Source organism: Eublepharis macularius, chromosome 19 (genome assembly GCF_028583425.1).
Source record: "Eublepharis macularius isolate TG4126 chromosome 19, MPM_Emac_v1.0, whole genome shotgun sequence".
Lineage (NCBI taxonomy): Eukaryota > Metazoa > Chordata > Lepidosauria > Squamata > Eublepharidae > Eublepharis > Eublepharis macularius.
The window spans coordinates 2840869-2858199 of record NC_072808.1 but is presented as its reverse complement, the minus strand read 5'-3'; the positions used below and the strand labels follow the sequence as shown (position 1 = coordinate 2858199).

Genomic DNA, 17331 nt, shown 5'->3' with positions numbered 1-17331 from the left:
GATTCTGCAAAGGACTGTTTAAGTAATGCGGCTTAGAATTTGCCTGTATATTCTGGTCACGGTGTGAGGAGGGGTGCTACCATAACATTTTCAAGCTCTTATCATGTGGTAAAACATCACTAAGTTTGCCGTGTGCATGCCCGTGTGCATGTCCCCGTTGTGTCCACTGACATGGTGCAGAGTTATGGATATTCATGATGGGATGTTAAAAACTTGTAAGTTATGGCTGGGCATGGTGGAGAACCTATCTCATGGCTTCCCTGCACCCATAATCATAATGCATTGGAGAGGGGGAATGAAGATTCAGTCAGGGTGTTCTAGATCAATGTATCTGCAGATGTGCAAAGATGCTAAAGCCTGAAAGGAAATGAATGTGCAGAGCGCTCATTTATGGGTTTCCTAACCAATCGTACTGATGCATAATGGATAGTTGCTTTTCATCAGCCAGCAGAAGTACACGCCCCCCTCCCCAAACAACACTCTGGGCCTGAAGTTTATCTGATGATGGAGCAGCGCCCTTCATGCGCTACCCGGCATCTACTCCCATCTCTGCTGATGGTGACTCTGGAGTCAGTAGATCTACCGGCACCCGGGGCACTTCTGGTAGGGTCAGTGGCATAGGCTTCGCGTGAAGAGGTACGGCAAATTTCCCTAGAGGTGGTTGGAGAATCACCTGCAGAGGAAATGCGTGCCCTGTTTGAAGCATGACCCCCACTTCTGGAAGTAAATCCCCTGTGCCTGAAACTACCCTCACCAGAGTGCCCAAAACCAGAAACAGTGGAGCTTCTCGAAAGGTGTCCTCCACTCCTAGAACTGAATCCAGCTCTGTGGCGAAAGCTGCCATTTCTGGAATCTCCTCTCGCTCCAAACCCATCTCCGCGAATTCTGCCATCATATCTGCCAGTTACAGCTGTAAGAGAAGAAATACAAATATTTTGTTATTCAGACTTAAGCGTCTGAGGCCCCAAAGAGGGAAATTCAGCATTGAGCATGTAGACTGGTAGTTACAGGGGGACATTTGAGAGGATGGCTTCCTCAGGAATATGCCCTATCTGAATTACTTGAGTTTTAAAAAAATATGCGTGTAGTCTTTTTTCCTTTCTGAGATATAAGGGGAAATAGGTATGTTTATTCTGCCCATTGCTTCTCAAGGGATGGAGAACGGGAAGTTGTAAGGTGGCTCTGGAGCAATGGCCCTGAGTTAGTCAACTCCATTAATCGTATCCATGCTTATGTTCACCATTTCATAGCTATTTCATTTGTCAGAAGATAGGCCTAGAGGTATACTTGTCCACATTTTACTTAACATTCAATTTAAATTAACTTTAAGCATACGTAACAAAATTACTTTATTTACTTCATTTATACTTCAGCTTTCTCCCCAACAGGAACCCAAGGTTGCTTACAGTGGTCCCTCTTCCTCCATTTTATCATTGCAACAACCCTGTAAGGTAGGTCAGGCTGAGAGTGTGTGATGGGCACAAAATCACCCAGTGAGTTTCAATGGCAGAGTGGGGATTCAAACTTGGGTCTCCCAGATCCTAGTCTGACACTCTAACCACTATACAACACTGTCATGCTTAATTGTATCATTTCTCTTGATAAGTCTGTGTTCATGACAATATAATGTGGATTTTATGTAGCCTGCATATTTATTCAACAATAAGTCCCAGCATGTCCAGTGAGATTTATTCCCAAATATATACATATAAAGTTGCAGCATAAGTTACTTACATATGTTAACAGACGTAGAATGGCCTAACCTGTAGAGAAAAGGAAAGTGATATTTGTTAATGTTCCAGAAATCCAACCATACAGAAATCTATAGCAATGGAAAACAACATAAAATGTGGTGATATTTTGGTTTATAACACTCAAAGTTTTGGATTTCATTTATTTTCTAAAATTACTTGGGAAACAATGAGTGATGTTAATGCATTTTGAGGTCATGTCGCAGTATATCAACTTGCCAAATTTAACAATGTCAGGTCTGCCTTGGCCATAATCCAGAGTAAATTAATAGTTAACTATAAATTTAGCTCGATAATGGATGCAGCTGATTAATTCAGCACCACTCGATTACTGAATATTAACATTTCAGCAGCCACATTAACAATGTTGGGTTGTTCCTCTTTCCCCTCACCTGTTCTCTTCTCCCTCCAGAAGTGTCGTGTACATTGCAATCTCAATATCCAGTGCCATCTTGACATTCAGCAAATCCTGGTAATCTCTTAGCAGGCGAGCAAGCTCATCCTTAGCGGACTGCATAGCATGCTCCACCTCAGCATATTTTTCTTTAGCGTCCTTCAGGGCGCTCTCCCCTCGTTCCTCAGTTTCAGTAATAGATGTCTGTAGTGCCTCGACCTTGTTAGACAAAAAAAGTAGTTAGCCCACGAGAACTCTATCTTTATGGATGTGCTTACCTCGTAGCTTTCCTAGTACAAAATCTGGATGGGGTATACTTCAGGAACATTATGGAAAGACATAGGAATTGCCTTGCTGGATCACGACAAGGCTGTCTTCTACAGCATACTGGTGTGGCTCTACCACTAACCTGCCACTGAACAATGTTTGAAGACTTCCCCCCGTGGAAGAGCCACTGAAGTTGGAGGTTGACTCCTTATGCTGAAAGTTAGAATCATAGAATTGTAGAATTACAGGGTTGGATGGTACCTCTAGGGTCATCTAGTCCAACTCCTGCAAAATGTCGGAAATTCCCAAATACCCCCCCCCCCACACACACACACAAAGAGACCCTTAGTCCATGCCCAGAAAATAGGAATTTTCTCCAGGCTAGTTTGGGTAGGGATCTTGATAGAGTTTTGCTACCTACCCCAACATTACGATCAGCCTTACCCTGGGCATGTAAAAAGAGGCCACGAGAACTGAGCACTGATGTGACCCTTCCTGCCCTCCCTCTCATGATCTTCCTAGGTTCAGAGCATCAGCATTGCTGTCAGATGGCCATCTAGCCTCTGCTTAAAAACCTCCAAGGAAGCCTGGTAGAATTGCATTTGAAAATCAAAATGGCAACATGTGTTTTTTGAAATGTTTGTCCGGTTGTGAATATATATTACTTTGTCCAGCCTTTAGAATGAAAGGTTTCAGCTTGCACGGATACCCCATATGTTCCACTCCTGTTACTTACGTTCTTGCACAAATGTCACGTCTTACCTGTTTTTTGGCATTATCCATATCACCCTTGAGTCTCTTAATAAGGGAAGTCAGGTCTTGGATCTCTTGACGGCTGCTCGTCACGTTGATACAGTGACGTCCCCAGGTGTCCTGCAGCTCTTGGTACTATGGTTTATGAGGAAATGGAATACTTTAATTTTTTAAATTCATTTTACAGCCAAGTTTTTAACTACATATCAATTACATCTCTTCAGTGGTAAACAATACAACTCACTTCTCTGGACCTCAGGTCGTGCTGCGTACAGCTTACCTTGGTTGCATACAGAATGTTGACCTCATCCTTGCTCCGCTGTGCGATCTCCTCGTACTGATTCTTCACAGATTCAATGATAGCCTCTATGTCAAAGGTTCGAGTGTTGTCCATAGAGACAACCACACTCGTGTCATAAGTCATGGAATTCAAGATCTCCAGTTCCTGCAAAAATAAGACATGACTTTCAGCAATTCACCTAGTATCATCTTGGAAGAAGCTATTTTGAACGGCTGCATCTTTTCTGTTTTTAGCATATAAATTTGGCTCCTAATGCGTGATTTAAAGTACATTTGGGAAGCTGATGTGCTGCAGGGGCAACTGCAGAGGAAACTGGCTTGGTTTAATTGCCAATATTTGAGGTGGCCAATAACCCCTTTCCTACCCAGATGAGCTCGAGGGACCGAAGAGATTGGCTTCTTATTTTGTATTGCGTTGTGGAAAAGGCAGAAACAGCAAGCTCATACTGCTTCTGTCTTTTCCAAAGGCCAGCACAATATGAGACAAGATCCCTCCCTTCCTTGGAGTCATCTGGCATGCTGTAACGATTCAGGGAGAAGTTAGGGACTTTTCTATAATTTCACATTGGCTTGTAGAGAAGAAAATATACAGTGTAAGTCCCCCTTATTGCCTTTCCCCTTCCTGGTGGCTTTTTTTTCCCAGAAGAGGAAAAAAGAATAATTCCCGCATAAAAATTCCTTACTGTCTCATAGAAACATCTGAAGAAATCTAGGTCCTGTTTAAGAGTTTCCAGTTTCACCTCCAGCTCCACCTTAGAAGAATAGGAGCCATCGACATCCTGAAAGAGAAGAGATCTTTATTGGGACTTTTGGCAAACAGGAGTTATTTAAAAGAGAGGCAGAGGGAATGTGCAAAAAGGTTTTCTGGGTATCCCTAGAAGCTTCCTCCAATCCTCTCTGATGGCCCATCAAATCAACTATATATTTTTCAGTATTAAAAATTCTACTTATCCTAAATAGAATTGGGGCGAAGGGACAAAGACAGTGCCTTTTCCTAATCGGTCTGCAGCTGTCCAATATGTGTATACCGCATGGATATTCAATGAAATGTACAAACATGTAATTCCGTCTAGGTATTTTGCCAAATTTGAAGCAGTTCACACATTCACTGCATTCTACTCTGTTGTTGTTGTTTTTTACTATCCCCTGCTTCTTGAGCATAACATCCTCAAAGTGGCCTACAACATTTTTCAAAAAGATTTCATCTTCTTCCCTCCTCCCTGCTCCCCAATATATTAGCCCCCCTTGGCAAGACAACAATCACAGTTGTTTGGGTGGTATACACTCTAACAGTGCAATCCTATGCAATCACTCCAGTCTAAGCGTATTGAAGTCAATGGGCTTAGAGTGGAGTAACTCTGCATAGGACTGCACTGTTAATCCTTCTTCCCAGAACTAGAGCTCTTTAACGCTGAGGGGTAAGTAGGAAAGAACCACATAAGAGCCAAGCTACAAGTGACACCTGACACAGGTTGGACACTTGTCAGCTTGCCTCAAGTTTTGATGGGAAATGTAGGCGTCCTGGTCTTGCAGCTGTAATGGAGAGCCAAGCTGTAAAACCAGGACGCCTACATTTCCCATCAAAACTTGAGGGAAGCTGACAAGTGTCCAACCTGTGTCAGGCGTCACTTGTAGTTTGGCTCATAGTGGCTGCTGAGTGGTGCGTTCCTTAACCCCTTCCTTCCAGAACTAAAGATCTTAAATGCCCTTTGTGCTATTCTGTCTGATATGCTGCTGTTAATTCAGTTCTTCTCTCCGTTGATATCAATTGGCATATTCTTTGTGGAATTGTTTTTCTCTTGATACCTCTGCAAAATGCAGGTATAATGGGTCACTATTACGTAAGAATTGCTTAATCAGATCTCATCAAAGGCCCCTGTAGACAAGCATTCTGGTTCCTTCACTAGCCCGGCAAATGCCTCTGAATTCCGTAAGAAGAGCACGATTGTTGTGCCCCTTCCTCAGCCTCCAACACCCGGACTCACCTTTTTCAGCTCAACAAATTGGTTTTCTGAATCCAAGCGTCGATTAATTTCTTCTTCATACCTTTAAATGAAAAAGAGAAATAGAAAGATATTTTGGCATTTCTGCCAAAAAAAAAATCTACCAGGGCTGGAAAACATATCCACATAAGGAGCAAATGAAAAGGCAAAATCAGTTCTAAAGGTTAAGTCACTACAGGAGATGCCAGGATACCGAAGATCAGATTTTCTGGCAGAGAGGAATGAAGTAAAATCAGCCATAGTTAGAGGAGGGATTAAATGAAACCACAGCTGTGATGCTGGAGACCTTCCCAGGACACGCCCTCCTTTTCTCTTCTATACGACTGCCTAAGTAGAAACAAAACTATGCAATACTGAATTATTCAGGAGGACTTTCTACCCAGATTATAGGGCTCAAAGGGATGCTTGGTAAGGACAGGGGTTATATGCTATGCTATGGGATATTATATGCTGATGCAGACAGGTGCCACGAGGGTGTTTCCATGTTGCTTAACATGCCATGTAAATTAGTTATGAATTGTGTCATAAAAATTTCATCTCTATGCTCAACTTTTTGCTTATTTTCAAATTTTCTGCTACTGTACCCTATTGTATCTGTTTCACTGAATGGCCGTTTCCACACGTCTTACCTGCCGCCGGAACTTTACGCAAAACACCTGGAAGAAAGGGTCTTCTTGCGCAAAATCACACCAGAAAGATACAATTTTGTGCAAAACTCCCAGATGACAGTGTCTTCCGGGCGCGATTTCATGCGAGAAGATGCTGTCTTCCAGGTGTCTGAATTGTGTATTTGCTCAGTGAATGTCCTACCTGTTGATTGTATTGTATTGCACTTGTATTGTGTAATTCACCTCGGACCTCAGTGAGAAAGGCAGACAGTAAATAAAATAAAATAAATAAAAAATGGTGTGGAACCGAAGTGCCATTGCAGACTGGTGACTAGAGTGTTGGGTTTCGGCAGGAGAGACCTGGGTTGAGGTCCAATTCAGCGACAAAACTCACTGACTGACGCTGAACCAGTCAATCCCCCTTGGCCAGAGATGTTTGATGACAAAATGGTTTGGCTTGAGGTTTGTTCAGCAACTGTCAAACAGCAGACTGTTCAACCCGAGTTCAAATGGTTTGAAATGTCCTCAATTGTGCTAAAACCCAGCTGTGCCCGCAAAATCTCATGCTGCTTTCCTTGAACCTGCCTCCCCAAAGACAAAGCTATTCCCAAAGTCCTCCACATTCTTAAAGTTAAACTTTCAAAATGATTTATATATTTACACTGTACAGATTTCATAATGACTTCTACATTCTCTCTGTGTCCCTTAAGGCTACCTGACTTAATACTCATTAATGCCAAAGATAAGCAAAGTGTCCAGATTGAGTTCCATTTCTGCATGCCCATTCTTCTACTACCTCATGAGATCTCCTACATGTTTTCTAGACTCTATTGTTAACATTTTGTTACATGAACAAAAGAGTGTCTAGGAGCTAACTACAAGCAGCAATGCAAAACCGAATTATTCAAAAATGTTTTTTACTCAGATAATAATAACAACATTCAATTTATATACCACCCTTCAGGATGACTTAACACCCACTCCGAGCAGTTTACAAAGTATGTCATTATTATCCCCACAACAAAACACCCTGTGAGGTAGGTGGGACTGAGAGAGCTCCTAGAAGCTGTGGCTGACCCAAGGTCACCCAGCTGGCTTCAAGTGGAGGAGTGAGGAATCAAACCCGGTTCTCCAGATTAGAGTCCTGCGCTCTTAACCACTACACTAAACTGCAGGTATTGTAGGGAGGGGGTCTCAGATGCTTCACTAATGAGTTAGGGACCACTATGTTGCCTAATATATTATCTGTTGCTTTAAATATATACTCCGATTTACTACCTGTGCTTCATGTTGTCTAATATCAGTCCTAGAACTGATTATGTTCTATTTCAACAATTCTTCAACTCCATATTGGATCCTTGCTCATTCTATGTCTTTGTAAACTTGTATTTATTTCCCCTATGGCATTGTTTATGGAAATGTCCGTGATCCTATATTGAAATGTCCTTGACACTGTACGGAACTATCCTTGATACTGATTGTACTAATCTCACACTATGTAATCCACCTTGCGTCTCAGTGAGAAAGGCGGACTATAAATGACATAAATAAATCAATGGATGCAGGTGGAAGTTAATCATTTCCAAGGCAGAGGAAACAAGGAGCAGAAGGCATCCTTCAGCCCTGTTTGGAAATTTGCTGCTGCTCCCTCTCTTTATTCCCCGTTTACCTGCTTTTGTATTCTTCAACCAGATCCTGGAATTTGGCTTGCTCCAACTGCAACTGTTCCCGTTCATTCAGCAAAATTCCCAGCTGCCTATTCAGGGTAGCAACGTAGTTCTCAAACAGAGGTTCAATACTCTTCTTTTGGTCAGGTTCTGTTTCCTGGAGGCAGGCCCACTTAGTTTCCAAAAGTTTATTCTGTTGCTCCAAATGCCTAACCTGCGACAGAACAGATACCAGGTGATATTGGGCCATTGCAAACTGTAAACAGACACCTATTGCATCCAGTTCTTAAGTTCTTGAATCAAATTGGATTCTCAGCACACCATTTGAAGAATTTACAAAACAGAGAAAAGAGTGAACTAGAAAATAAAGAGATATGGTCAAATTCCAAAACTGTTTTGCTTTGTTCCATATGTTTTGTAAGATAATTATTTCTTTCTTTTACACAAATGAGGCATTACTTATAATGAAAATTCAAGCGGAATCTTGTTTCTGAGATATTTAATCACAATTTGAAGAACTCAGAACTTAAATGTAAAGGGATGCCTTTAGCAATATTGTTATATAGATACTGTGACCATAAAGAAAAGCAAAATGGACAGTGGGCTTTAATAGGAAATTGATCCCAGAGTATGACTGGAGGGCTCACACAATCCCAGAGTATGACTGGAGGGCTCACAATGTAGCAACCTTCTGCTGTTTTGTACATCTCCTGTGACAGCTACAATGGAGATGGGGCGTTACTGTTCTTAAATAGGCAAACAATGTTATGAGATGAAGATGCAAGACACAGCAAGAGTGAAATAATCCATTGACACAGTCCTAAAGTACAGTACACTTGTAATCCATAAGGGAACTGTGAATATTCAGAAAAAGAACTTCAGAGGCAAACAATGTCTTTCCAAACCTTTCTTTCATCCTACTAAAGCACTACCATCTAGTGTGGACCACTTTGTGGACCACTCTTTAGTCTCTTCAAAGGGAAATGAAAAAGGAAACCCCTCTTCAAAGAGAGAAAGAGAATAAGAGGAACCAGGGGCTAGATTTTAAAAAGTAAATTTCGGAAAACGAAATGCACCTTCCTATAACAACATTACAATTGTGACTGATAGTGTAATCAGTGGGCTTAGACCAGAGTAACCTGTGTAGATCGCACTGTTGGGCTGCAGACCTAAGCCCCTTTGAGTTCAATGGAACTTCCTTAGAATAGCAACCATAAGTTTGCACTGTGAAAGGAACAGCCTTATTATATAAAAGATATGGATATAATGGGAGGCCTTGCTTAAAAGCGGGCATCCCAGGTTCTCTAAGAGATGATGGTTGATTTACTTTGAGGATGAAAAGCAACTGATTCATTCTGAAAATAGTTGTCATTTGACCAGCACCCACTCCTTCCAAATGACATTGAATAACCACTGTCTTTAGAATAAACTTTGTACCACACAGCCAATCAATTTGAAGATGCCGTATTAGAGAACCTTTTGAGTTACTCCAGCAGCGCTGAAGGGAAACCATAGGAAAGAAACAGATCAGAATGTATTAAAGAATAACCTTACATAAAAGTATTTGTTCCTTAATGCTAAGCTGACGCTTCGAGTGAAGAGTTGCTGAAAATTGTCAAATGCGCAGTCCTAAAGATTATCATCATTTTTTTTTTCCAGCAGCAAAAACTAGTGTAGGAGGGTTGATCTTTGTTCCCTTGCTGTGCTTTGATAGGCCATATTTTAAAAGAGAGAGAATTAGAATAGGACCTCACCTTGTCGATGAAACCGGCAAACTGGTCATTGAGGGTTTTGATTTGATCTCGTTCTTCCTCTTTCACTCGAGAGATCTCCGGGTCAACCTCTAGGTGGAGGGGCCGCAGGAGGCTTGCATTGACTCGGACCCCATGGATCCCACCACTTACGCCATAGCGGTTGAGGGGCTCCTCACCGGCAACAGCTCCTCTGCTATAGAAACCGCTGCCCAGGCTTTGGCTGCCAAAGCCTGAAATCCTATAGCTCCTGCCATACCCGCCACCGAGACTGCGGCTGCTGAAGCCTGCACGTCTGATGCCATTATTGTTAAAGCCACCAAAGCTTTGGTTGCTGTATCCTCCAATTCGGCTGTAGCCTCCTGCACTTACGCTGCTAAAACTGCCAGGCCTGCTGATTCCCGGCCCCAAATCCACAGGCCCACCCACATCCCTATAGCCTGCGCTAATGCCACTATATCCACTGACTCCTCCGCCAGAAAGCCTTCTGCTGCGCCCGGCATTATAGTTGCTTATGCTGGTGTAGCCACCACTTCTGCCTGCTCCTGTGAGGGTGATGCCTTCCCTAAGTCCAGGAGATGAGTAACTCCGTCTTCCATTAAAGGATCTGGAACTGTAGAACTGTCGGCTCATGGCAGCGTCTCCAGAAATGGAACCAAGATTGCTGAAGCAAATCGGGAGGTGCAGGAAAAGGTGCCCAGAGAGTGAAAGAGAATGGAACCCCTTTGCTATGACCACAAGAAGTTCTCCTTTATATATGCTCGAAGTCTTGGGCTTGGCTGAAAGATAACAATCAAATCAGTTCATGCTATCCATGGCATTGCTTTATTTGGAAATAATGAATGGTAAATGTTTTTTTTTTAACATGCAATCAAAAAAGACATTAAAGAAAGCTAACTTTATGCAGATGAGGTAATCTGAAATGGAAAAAAGTCGCTTGCCTTGCAAGCCTCAGGAAGATAATGTTGTATTAACTAATTAGTCTGTTTTCCATACAGCAATTAGGCTTGAGTGCAATGATTTCAGAGAGGTCCTTTGCATTTTGCCTTCTGTGGCTTTCACCATGTCACCATCCTGCCCTTTCTTTACCATGCAAAAGAGAACATTTTGCAGACTTGCGTCTTAAGGCTTCATGATTCAAGATATGCAAGCTAGCCTTTGCAACCTGGTGTTGTATGCAGAGCAAACAATCAGAAAATGATGTAAACGCAACTAAACAAAGCACAGGAAACATTTGTGAATGCCTCAGATGAACATGGTAGCTCTTGCCAATGCATTAACCATGGAATGACTGCCGAACATTTGAAATGTATTAAAGGAAGCATTCATCGGGGCAGTAACTGGACACAGCCTTAAAAGGTTATGTGGCGATTGTGTCCCTCGAGTTAGCTTCAGATAATTAAATAATCTTATAATGATCTGGGCTCAGCTTCAAATGATTGTTGTTTTCTGGACACAACCTGGGAGGATCATGTGATTATTAAGTGTATTCTGGACACTGCTTCCGATGTTTATGTGATCATGGAGGCTGTATCTGGATGCAGCCTCCGAAAATTATATGGCCATTGAATTTATCTGGAGTTAACTTCAGATAATTATGTGGTTATTAAGTGAATCTAGACACAGCCTTGGAAGATTATGCAGTGCTTACGCAACTCTGTTATGTGGACACAGCCTGGGAAGATTTTGTGGTTATTAAATTATCTGGACACAGCTTGGTTCCAAGAGAAGAAAAAACATGAAGCAAAGCTAAGACAGAAACTCTAAATCTGAAGGTCACTCTGTCTGTGTGGTCCTTGGTTTTTAATGGTATTATTAAATTATTCCAAGATGATCTCCATATATTCATCTTTAGTTATTGCTGAATGCAACAAGCAGCTAAGCTACAAGAGATGAATTACATGAGGACAGGCACGTGAAGGGCGTCGCAATGTTAGCCGTGAAGCTGAGTTTTAAAAGAGACTGGAAGGCTTTGTTAATTCCCCCTCTCTACAGAGCCAGGAAAGATCACTCCTCAGAGGGTTTGTTAATTTCCTCTTTGTCTCCCTAAGGTTCTGTCAGTTTCACCTCCCCTTCTAAGAGGCAAAGAGGAAATTATGCATTTTTTTTCTTCTTCACTTTCCCCCCTTGCTCTTAAGAAAAATGGGAACCGGCTGGGGATCATGGAGATCTGAAGCGTCTCAGGGAGCTGAGCCATCCAGGTTGCTGTTTTTGGGCTAGTGGGGTGCTTTGATCACCCACAGCCCCCCAATTTCAGGTAGAAATTGGGCAAGGATGCTCAATAGCCCTAAGAGGGTGTGATCTTGGCAGAGGGGGGGTTCTGAATTAAGGATTCTCCATCTGCTTTGAAGATCCCCTCCCAGAGGGGCGGCTAATATCTCTGCAGCAACCTTTGGAGTCATTTAATTGGCATAGGATCTTCGTACCCAAGCTTCAGAAACAGATTTTAACCAGAAGGGAGCCAAAGAGGCAGCGAGTACAACCCTATGAGAGTGAGAGAGAGTAAAGAGCACTATCTCCCCTAACGGACTTAATCTCTGTTCAAAGACTGAAACGTTTTAAAATAAAGAGATAAATTCCTAAAGCAAAAGGCATTAGAAAGTGGCGGGGAGTGAAGAAAGTGATTTTAATGACTTAAAGAGCAAAAATAATTTTTGTTTTGTATACCTGTGGTTTGGGAGATAACGACGCGAGAGGGGGAGTCTGGGAAGAGGCTGAAACATCGTGAGAAGTGAACTGCCTGTAATTGCCTGTAATACAAGTGAGCGGTGGCTAGAAGGGCAGGAAGACGGCAGGAACAGAGGAAGAAAAACAAAGCAGAACAAGAGACCAGAAGAGGAAGTGGCAGTTAGCCATTTTGAGTGTGGAAAGGGCAGAAGGCTTCAGAAGGCTTCAGTAGAGAGAAAGTGTACCTGATATTTTAAAGAAGACGCAGAGTATGCCATTTTGGACAAGGGAAAAATTGAGGGCAACCATAGAGAGTACCATTGAGGAAAAAGGCCCAATATTTTGAAGGTTTGCAAAAGATTAAATTATTTTTCCTCTTTCCCATTTATATTATTGGACTTAACTAATTAAGTAAAAGAAAATAGAAAAGACGGAGCTGAGAAAAGAGAGCCGATTCATGGGGTCCCAAGGCAAGTCCAATGGCAGGGAAAAAGGACAAAGAGTGGCAGGCAGTGATTGAAAGTTTAGACAAAAAAATAACAGAAGGCAATAAGGAAACAAATTAGACTATACAAAAAACACAAGAAATGGTCCAGGAATTACAGAAGCAAGTGAAAGACTCGCAATTGAATTTAGTTAAAGAGATTAAAGAGGCAATAAAATCAGAGGTTGCAGAATTGGCAAAGAGTATTGATGAAATAAGAACAGAGCTCCAAACTACAAAACAAAAAGTGCAAGAGGTGGAGGAGAAAACGGAAAGTATAAGAGCAGAGGCAGCGGGAGTGAGTGATAGAGTTGTTGTAATGGAAAGCAGAGCTATGGAAAAACAGCTTCGTTTTCGAGGTATTCCAGAGGTAATGGCGGGATCTGCATTGATAACAATCCAACCCAAAAAAAGCAGGAGTGTTCCACCCAAAACCAAACCAAATGAAGCCTTGGAACCCAAGGATCACACTACAAGGTGTACAAATTAATATCGCTATATTCAGTGCATTCAAATTTGATATATATACAGTGAATTCAATAAAAACATAATAAGAACTATGCAGTTTTCAGTCCATTTGTTCATACAGACACATTATACACGCAAACACAGTCCTTCCATTAAACAGTCCAGTAACTTTGTGAGGAATATATCTCAGACCCCGATAATCTCAAAATTAATTCCAAAAGCTCAATGGCTGATGTGGCAAAAGGTCAGAAGGCAGATATTTCGCTGCTTCCTCCTGACAGCACATTCGTCCAAGGCACAATAGCTCAAACGGCTGGAAATCACCACAAGATTGACCAGGAGATTGGCCGGGAGGTTGGCAATGAGCCTGCCAGCTTCTTACTTTGCTCGTTTCGGCAATTCTTCTTCACAGCCAGTATTGCATTCAGCCAAAATATCCACTGCAATAACACAAGAGTCAAAAGCCACAATACATCATATTCTTCAATGATGTGATGTTACACAATTACATAAAGGAAATATACTCTCATAAACTAATCCATGTTTCCAATAATCTCAGGGCTGTATGTCCTGCTAATTGCATATGATAGTGCTAGAGGCGTCATGCCTTATCGCAAGCCCACTGATCGGCCGGCATATTTAAATTACAGCTCATTCCATAGACCACAGTTAAAGCGTTATATTCCTTATGGCCAGTTTTTGCACCTCAAGCGGTGGAAGATTGGATTTTAAAAACATTGAGCTTGGCTGAAATGGATAAACTAACGAGGACACTTCGAGAGGAAGATATGGAAGAGTATGTAACAAGTTGGGAGAAATTTAAGAATTATATAGAAAAAAAGTGGGACATTAAAGGGAAGGCGTGGTCTTTGGATACTTTCTGTGGGGAGGATGGTGTTCTGTTACTTTGAATTAATATAGAGGTAGTAATCATTATATTATATTAGAGGTAAAAAATCTAGTCTGTGATAATATACCATTTTATTGATATATGTAGGTACAATATGTTATAATTTACTAGGTTATAACTAGGGGTGTGCAAGCCAAAAATTTTCGGCTATAGCCGAAAGTAGAAAGCCGAAAGAAGATTCTCTATCGTTAAAGCCGAAAGCCGAAACAAGAATCTCTTTCGGCTTTCGGCTTTCGGGATTCTTTCGGCATTATTTCGGCATTCTTTCGGCTTTTTTCTATGGGAAAATGCCTCCGTCTTCCAGGACGCCTGGAGGAGGCATTTTCCCACCGAATAAGCCCAAAATTGGTGGGGACCTTCCTCTAACCCTTCTCTAACAACCACCCAAGTTTCAGACAGATTGGACTTTGGGGGGCCATGTTATGGCCCCCCAAAGCAGGTCCCCCCATCCTCCCATAAGAAAGCGAAGGAGCAGCATATTGTTAGCATGCTGCTGCTGATCTTTCTTCATTATTTCCTATGGGGAAAAATGAAGAGGCAGGCTTCCTTTGCCAGGGGTGGCATTTTGCATGCAAAATGCCCCCTCACCCTCAGGGGCCCTTCTCCCACCCCTCCTCCCACCCCCCACCAAGGCTCAGCCTGCTCCCACTTGGGGGGGCCATTTCATGGCCTCCCCAAGTAGGTGCTCTAATCTCTACCACTGACAGCTGGGGGAGGCTTGTGTTGCCAGGGGTGGCATTTTGCATACAAAATGCCCCCCAACCCTCTGGGGCCCTTCTCCCACCCCTCCTCCCACCCCCCACCAAGGCTCAGCCTGCTCCCACTTGGGGGGGGGCATTTCATGGCCTCCCCAAGTAGGTGCTCTGCTCTCATCTCTACCACTGACAGCTGGGAGAGGCTTGTCTTGCCAGGGGTGGCATTTTGCATGCAAAATGCCCCCCAGCCCTCTGGGGCCCTTCTCCCACCCTTCCTCCCACCCCCCACCAAGGCTCAGACTGCTCCCACTTGGGGGGGCCATTTCATGGCATCCCCAAGTAGGTCCTCTCAGCCCCTAAAGTCCACCCCTTACAGCCCCACACAAACCCAATTCCCCCCCAGCTGCCACACACAGACCCAAATCCCCACATTAGCCCCTCACAGACCCAAATCCACCCCCACCTGCCCCACACCCATAACCCCAGGAACAGGCTGGCAAAGGCCAGCCCTCTCCCTTTGTTCCCTATGCTGGGAACTTCTAAACTCTCTTTCCCTGGGCAATTCTGCACAGCCCAGGGGTGCCACAATGGTGGGCACACTTCTGAGTGCCAGCTGGTCCCTGTGAAAGAGCACCTGAACCACAGACACCCTCCCTCAAATTCCCCCACCACCTACAGAGATGGCTGGCCAGCCAGCCCCATTGTTCCCTATGATGGGAACCAACTGCACAACAAAGAATAAAACAAGAACAACACAAAATAAAGTTTTAAAAAAATTATATTCTCCCTTCCAAAGTACAAGTAGGCAAAGCATTATGACACATTACACCAGCAGTCCCCCACACAGAAAAATTAAAACAAAACTCACTTAACATCAGAGAATCACAAAGCATGATTCCTGTCAAAAACACTTTATTTCTTGAACAGCTTTAGGTTACACAGCAGGGGGGAACACCAAAGGGCATGGCAGCACTATCTTACACAAAAATAACACAACTCACTTCACATTAAAGAATCACCCCAAAAAATTGCTGTCAAAAGCACTTTATTTCTGTAACTGCTTTAGGTTACACAGTAGGAAGGCACCACAGAGCAGGAAAGCAGTGTACTACACAAAAATAACACAACTCACTTCACATCAGAGAATCACACAAACACAATTGCTGTCAAAAACGGTGAAGTGGGTTGTATTATTTTTTGTAGTACATTGCTATCATGCCCTGTTGTGCCCTCCTACTGTGTAACCTAAAGCTGTTCAAGAAATAAAGTGTTTTTGCCAGGAATTGTGTTTTTGTGATTCTCTGATGTTAAGTGAGTTGTGTTATTTTTGTGTAAGATAGTGCTGCCATGCCCTTTGGTGTTCCCCCCTGCTGTGTAACCTAAAGCTGTTCAAGAAATAAAGTGTTTTTAACAGGAATTGTGCTTTGTGATTCTCTGATGTTAAGTGAGTTGTGTTATTTTTGTGTAAGATAGTGCTGCCATGCCCTTTGGTGTTCCCCCCTGCTGTGTAACCTAAAGCTGTTCAAGAAATAAAGTGTTTTTGACAGGAATCATGCTTTGTGATTCTCTGATGTTAAGTGAGTTTTGTTTTAATTTTTCTGTGTGGGGGACTGCTGGTGTAATGTGTCATAATGCTTTGCCTACTTGTACTTTGGAAGGGAGAATATAATTTTTTTAAAACTTTATTTTGTGTTGTTCTTGTTTTATTCTTTGTTGTGCAGTTGGTTCCCATCATAGGGAACAATGGGGCTGGCTGGCCAGCCATCTCTGTAGGTGGTGGGGGAATTTGAGGGAGGGTGTCTGTGGTTCAGGTGCTCTTTCACAGGGACCAGCTGGCACTCAGAAGTGTACCCACCATTGTGGCACCCCTGGGCTGTGCAGAATTGCCCAGGGAAAGAGAGTTTAGAAGTTCCCAGCATAGGGAACAAAGGGAGAGGGCTGGCCTTTGCCAGCCTGTTCCTGGGGTTATGGGTGTGGGGCAGGTGGGGGTGGATTTGGGTCTGTGAGGGGCTAATGTGGGGATTTGGGTCTGTGTGTGGCAGCTGGGGGGGGAATTGGGTTTGTGTGGGGCTGTAAGGGGTGGACTTTAGGGGCTGAGAGGACCTACTTGGGGAGGCCATGAAATGGCCCCCCCAAGTGGGAGCAGTCTGAGCCTTGGTGGGGGGTAGGAGGAAGGGTGGGAGAAGGGCCCCAGAGGGCTGGGGGGCATTTTGCATGCAAAATGCCACCCCTGGCAACACAAGCCTCCCCCAGCTGTCAGTGGTAGAGATGAGAGCAGAGCACCTACTTGGGGAGGCCATGAAATGCCCCCCCCCCAAGTGGGAGCAGGCTGAGCCTTGGTGGGGGGTGGGAGGAGGGGTGGGAGAAGGGCCCCAGAGGGTTGGGGGGCATTTTGCATGCAAAATGCCACCCCTGGCAACACAAGCCTCCCCCAGCTGTCAGTGGTAGAGATTAGAGCACCTACTTGGGGAGGCCATGAAATGGCCCCCCCAAGTGGGAGCAGGCTGAGCCTTGGTGGGGGGTGGGAGGAGGGGTGGGAGAAGGGCCCCTGAGGGCTGGGGGGCATTTTGCATGCAAAATGCCACCCCTGGCAAAGGAAGCCTGCCTCTTCAT

The 17331-nt window shown here is 43.6% G+C and overlaps 1 protein-coding gene across 1 annotated transcript; it reads right to left on the bottom strand.

Moving 5' to 3' along the window:
• Positions 1 to 526: 526 nt before the first annotated feature.
• On the bottom strand, positions 527 to 10127 carry LOC129346413 (keratin, type II cytoskeletal cochleal-like). Its single transcript, XM_055003766.1, has 10 exons — positions 9498 to 10127; positions 7746 to 7957; positions 5451 to 5511; positions 4149 to 4244; positions 3446 to 3610; positions 3175 to 3300; positions 2144 to 2364; positions 1735 to 1763; positions 755 to 910; positions 527 to 651 (listed from the first exon to the last, which is right to left on the bottom strand). Exons 1-10 carry the CDS (start codon positions 10125 to 10127, stop codon positions 527 to 529), a joined length of 1821 nt encoding a protein of 606 aa, XP_054859741.1.
• Positions 10128 to 17331: the final 7204 nt, after the last annotated feature.

Coding starts and splice junctions, on each gene's coding strand:
- LOC129346413 (XM_055003766.1), bottom strand. CDS start 10,127: ATGAGCCGACAGTTCTACAGTTCCAGATCCTTTAATGGAAGACGGAGT. Junction 3,611..4,148: donor TCAGATGTTTCTATGAGACA/GTAAGGAATTTT, acceptor TTATTTTTGCAG/GAACTGGAGATCTTGAATTC. Junction 652..754: donor TTCTGGTTTTGGGCACTCTG/GTGAGGGTAGTT, acceptor AACCACCTCTAG/GGAAATTTGCCGTACCTCTT.